This window comes from Sardina pilchardus, chromosome 24 (genome assembly GCF_963854185.1).
Source record: "Sardina pilchardus chromosome 24, fSarPil1.1, whole genome shotgun sequence".
Lineage (NCBI taxonomy): Eukaryota > Metazoa > Chordata > Actinopteri > Clupeiformes > Clupeidae > Sardina > Sardina pilchardus.
In genome coordinates, this window is record NC_085017.1 from 5,487,069 (window position 1) to 5,492,068 (window position 5,000).

At 47.6% G+C, this 5,000-nt stretch overlaps 1 protein-coding gene across 1 annotated transcript in view; it reads right to left on the reverse strand.

Moving 5' to 3' along the window:
• The window catches only part of csmd2 (CUB and Sushi multiple domains 2), a 398,565-nt gene that overhangs the window by 110,768 nt on the left and 282,797 nt on the right, over nt 1–5,000 (reverse strand). Inside the window, 3 exon segments of the mRNA XM_062529179.1 lie at nt 1,196–1,383; nt 2,277–2,415; nt 4,243–4,434. Coding sequence (XP_062385163.1) covers nt 1,196–1,383; nt 2,277–2,415; nt 4,243–4,434 — 519 coding nt within the window.

Sequence of the window (5,000 nt, forward strand, 5' to 3'; positions counted from 1 at the left end):
TGAGTCGCTGTGCAGCGCGACTACAGCACTTTTCATTTTCATCAGGCTTTTATGGGGCCGCCTCAGTAGCCTCACGGGTCCATCATTACAGCGGAGAGAGAGAGAGAGAGAGAGAGAGAGAGAGAGAGAGAGAGAGAGAGAGAGAGAGAGAGAGAGAGAGAGAGAGAGAGAGAGAGAGAGAGAGAGAGAGAGAGAGAGAGAGAGAGAGAGGTGGAGAACTGCTGACCAGTGTAATATTCACGATGCCCAGGTGGTCTGCTAGTGCTAATTTGCTTCGATTAATACTGGAGACGTAAAGACAGGAACACGGGGTGAACAATGCATATAACGACCAAAGTCTGGCAGCTACATTAAACTTACAAACGTCCCTGAGATATAATCATATTCATGACTAAAATGAACTCACTTCAAACACCCATGTGGAGCTATCAGCAGCAGCAGTGCTTTCAGAAATAGCCAGAGTGGCAATCATCCTGGCGTGAGCAGGATCAGTAGGATTCAGTTAGCATATTACCACCCCTGTGCTCAGCTAATGGCATTATTATATAGACTGTAAGCATATCAGCATAAATAGTATGCATATACTGTACATTGTAATCATAACATGGTGTTTAGACATTTGATATCTATACTTGTCTGCTTGTTCTTAGTCAATACGCATGTCGTACCTGTTTGATGTGCATACCTGTAGGCTGTACCTGTAGGCTGCACCTGTGTGCCTAGTCTATGTGCAGGTGGTACCTGAGTTTATCTACCTGTGTGATGTGTGTATGTGCAGGTCATACCTGTGTTTACTGTGCATACCTGTAGGTCATACCTATGCCCTTGTTCTTAGTATACAGTATGTGCAGGTCATACCTGTGTGCACTGTGCGTACCTGTTGGCTGTACTGTATGTGCCTTCTGTGTATACCTGTAGGAAATGTCTGTGTAACTGTCTGGTGTCCACCTGTAGGTCATACCTTTTTGATATGAATAATTGTAGGGTCCTACCTGTGTCCTTGTTCTTAGTCTGTGTGTAGGTTGTACCTGTGTGTTCTGTGTCTACCTGGTGGTTGTACCTGTGTATTGTGCGTGCCTGTTGGTGGTACCTGTGTTTTGAGTCTACCTGTACGTGGTACCTGTGCTCTGTGTCTAGCTGTAGGTGGTACCTGTGTAGTGTGTACCTGTCTCCCGTGTCCACCTGTAGGCCGTACCTGTGTACTGCAGGACGAAGCCGTTGCTGCTAAGCGAGGCGTCGCTGCGGAAGGCCAGGAAGAGCGTGTTGTTGCTGCTCTCGATGCGCTCTGGGGCGTCCGCCCCGTAGAAGCTGCCCAGGAGTGGACTGAGCGAGTCGGGACCGTCGTACACGTGCAGGAAGTCGTAACTGGGCTCCAGGCTGAATCTGGATACGGGTCAGACAGAGGCGTTGTGTTGAGTTCTGCTCCCACACCATTACAGTACATTCATTTAGTTGCTTGATGGTGTTTCAAGTCCCCAGGCAACACTGCCACTGTCAACTTAAAGGCCCTAACCTTAGCCCACGCCTAACCCTAGCGCCCTCCAGTCAACACTGCTTTGAGGACAATCCTGGGGGCTTAAAACACAAAGAAACCATTTACAGTAGATAGTAATGGTCAGTTGTGAGAGCTTTTATTACATTCCAATAGAGTGCGTGGCCTGAGTGGTTAAAAGGAAGCAGAGGTGTGTCCATCTGTCCGTTACATGGCATATTGAAATTAATGTGATGAAACGCTCCTGTGCAACATGGCTTTGGACATCTAAAGGGCGATGACAATTGGAACACAATTGTGTTTGTTGAATTAGACTCCAGATAATTACAGATTTCATTTGATTTAACAGTCTGTGTGCAACATTCATCTGTGCTAATTGGTCTCCTGAAAGCCTATGATTAAGTACTGAAACCTTCATCAAATCAGATGGTACATGCGCGCACCTGTTCAACAACCTGACGGTTGCGGTGGGAGATGCCAGAGGCTTGCCCTTTCTGTTTATTCATTTGTTTGGGCCGGCGTGTGGACTGTGGCTGAATGTCTAAACAGGTGATGTCAAATCTTTATCAAACGTTTTAATGTGGAAATTCTGACCAGAGCCAGGGGATGTCACCATGGTTACCAATATTGTCACTGTCAACTGACTGCTATCCCAACTGGCAGAGTGCAACATCCAAACGCTGGAAGCTTTCTGAGCATGGAGAGGAAACCTGGTTGATTTGCAGACTTTGCGAACTGAGAGAGATGGCGCAGGCCACTTCTCTCTGCAGGCTGACATACTTACTGGTTGAAGTTGAGAGAGATGATGTAGTCGGGGGTAACGCTGACCAGCCAATCACACTCACGTCCGTGGGGGTACGGCTCGGGGTACTCTGGAGAGAGGATGAGTCCGCTCGGGCCGGTCAGGTTTCCTCCGCAGGGAGCTACGAGACAAAACACCAACGCAATCCTTTACATGTGCTCATTCAACAGACGCTTTCATCCCTAGTGCCTTACATATGTCAGCTTCATCACAGGGGCCTTGGTCCCCAGAGGAACTAGAGGTTAAGTGCCCTGCTCAAGGGCACAGCGGTGGAAAGCAAGAGAATTGAACCTTCAGCTTTTGTGCTACTACTGCAAGCTAGCCCAGATCCTTAACCACTACGCTAAAACACAGCCCCAAAGACAAGTTATATCGCTACTCACACAAACACATTAAGCATTCATTTTCATACAAAATCAACTTACAGCACAAGTAAGCCACATACATGTCAGCACATTGACGCTGCCCATTTTAAATGGCCGTTACATAAAAACATGGCTTGACTGCATTAGCAATGCTAATTGGGTGTTCAAGTCATGACCTTGACACTGATGTCTTGTCTGTGAGCGGAGCTGTAAGAGGATGAGACATGGCAGCTTATAGGATGGCTTTGCGTGCACACAGACGCAGGGGCGAGACGACAGCACAAGAGAACGGTTAACAGGGAACTCGTACAAAAAGCCACTGTGCTTACTGCCCTTCCTCCTAGTCTTACTGTTCTGTTTTTTGTTTTTTTTTCTTTTATGCTTTATTTGTTTGAGAGCAAACTTAACCGGAGTCAAATCCCTTGTTTGTTCGCGTAAACCATGGTCAATAAAGCTGATTTGCAATTCTGCAATTCTGATTTTGATTCTGATTTTGGTTTAATCGGTAGCAATACGATTTGTCTCCAAGTAGCCAACATGTGTTTCTGAGTCTCAGAGCTACAGTATACCGCATGGCATGGTAAAGTTAGCCGGATCTTTGGAGCATTTGGGAGAGGAGCTGCAGTGCTGTTTGTTTGTGTTCAGTGCACCCCCGGCCCCCTCCATGCTGCTAATGTGTACACGGCTGCTCAGCCATGTCATCCTGTGGGCCTTGCGTGCCACAAGACCCCCTGCGGAGTCTGTTTACACCAGAGTCAAACGCCCAAATGAACCAAACAGACCCTTAATTGAGCAAGGTCGCTAATTACACCTGTCTTAATTGGCCCTGTTAATTACAGCTATTTCCGGAGATGACGCTTAGCTGTCTGCATGCTCTAATGAGCCTCTGAGCCGGTGACCTAGCCTCCGTCAGCAAGTCAAAAACAGCTCCAAAAATATCAGAATGTCAAGCCGTGATGGCAAAACCGGGGAACGCCCTGACTGTTAATTATGGAGATGCAGTCAACAAACCTCGTTTTAAATCCATTTAGAATTAGATTCCATCTCATCAAAACCCATCTCATCTGACAACATGTCAGCAGATGAAATGGGAGAGATTTCTCTGCTCAAAAACAAACGTCAGCTAACTTCAAAACATTTTTAGGCATACATTTCATGGATTTAATATAATGTGGATATTCATTTCGTGAACTGAATTTGGATATTCTAAAACAAAAACATCTCATCGGTGCGAGTATATGCAATGGACACCTGTCTATACATGCATACGATTTATATTGCTCCTCATCACCGACTTTAGGGGAGAACAAAACAAGTCTGTACAAGTCGTTTTAGGTCTCCTGCAAGTATGGCAGTTGGCTTTAGTTGACTGAAGGTGGCACTACCTGGGCAGGCCCTAGCATTTTTACCTGTTTCTACCTGTGGAGTCAGTGAAGGTGTTTCTACCTGTGGAAGCCCTAGCGGTCAGTGAAGGTACTGTTACCTGTGCAGGTAGATGGGTCAGTGAAAGTGTTCCTACCTGTGGAGTCGGTGAAGGTGTTTCTACTTGTGGAAGCCCTAGTGGTCGGCGCAGGTGTTGTTACCTGAGCAGGTGGGTGGGTCCGGCTGCCAGAAGAAGCGGTTGTTGATCTCGGTGCAGGTGATCTTGGTCGCCCCCTGTAGGACGTAGCCGGGGTCACACTGGAAGATCACACGGTCGCCGGGCTCACGGCTGTCCCCACTGCGCGTGCCGTTGGTCGGAGTGCCAGGGTCGTTACAGGATGTGGCTGTGGAGACTACACACACACCACACGCACACACACACACACACGCACACACACACACACACACACGCACACACAGAGAAACACACAAGGCATTACCTCCCTGTGATGGTACACAGAGCTTAAACACTGATTATATGCGTTGATGTTTGTACTCCCAAACAGCCTTTTTGATGCTTTTGAACAAGTCACTCCATTTTCTTTCTTATCTTTTTTTTTTCTTTCAGCTAACACACACAACATTCTCTCTCTCACTCTCTCTCACACACACACACACACACAAATACACACCATCACACGTTAAAGGCCATCGTTGAAAAGCCAAAAGAGAAATGAGAAGGCAAAGCGCGCACACCGCCGTGCTAGCGTAGCGGGTGTTAACATAAGGCTTATCCCAGCAGGCCTCCCGGGTCTGCGCTGCGTGGTTCTGGCACCTCGCGCTTCGCTCCATGACAACCCTGGGGACGTCAACAGGAGACTATCAACCTTGCACCTGCCTCAGCTAATCACTGATACGGCAGTCTGGGCCTCGCACAGCAACACTCTCACACAGCCACACAGAACAAGAGAGAGGCGTG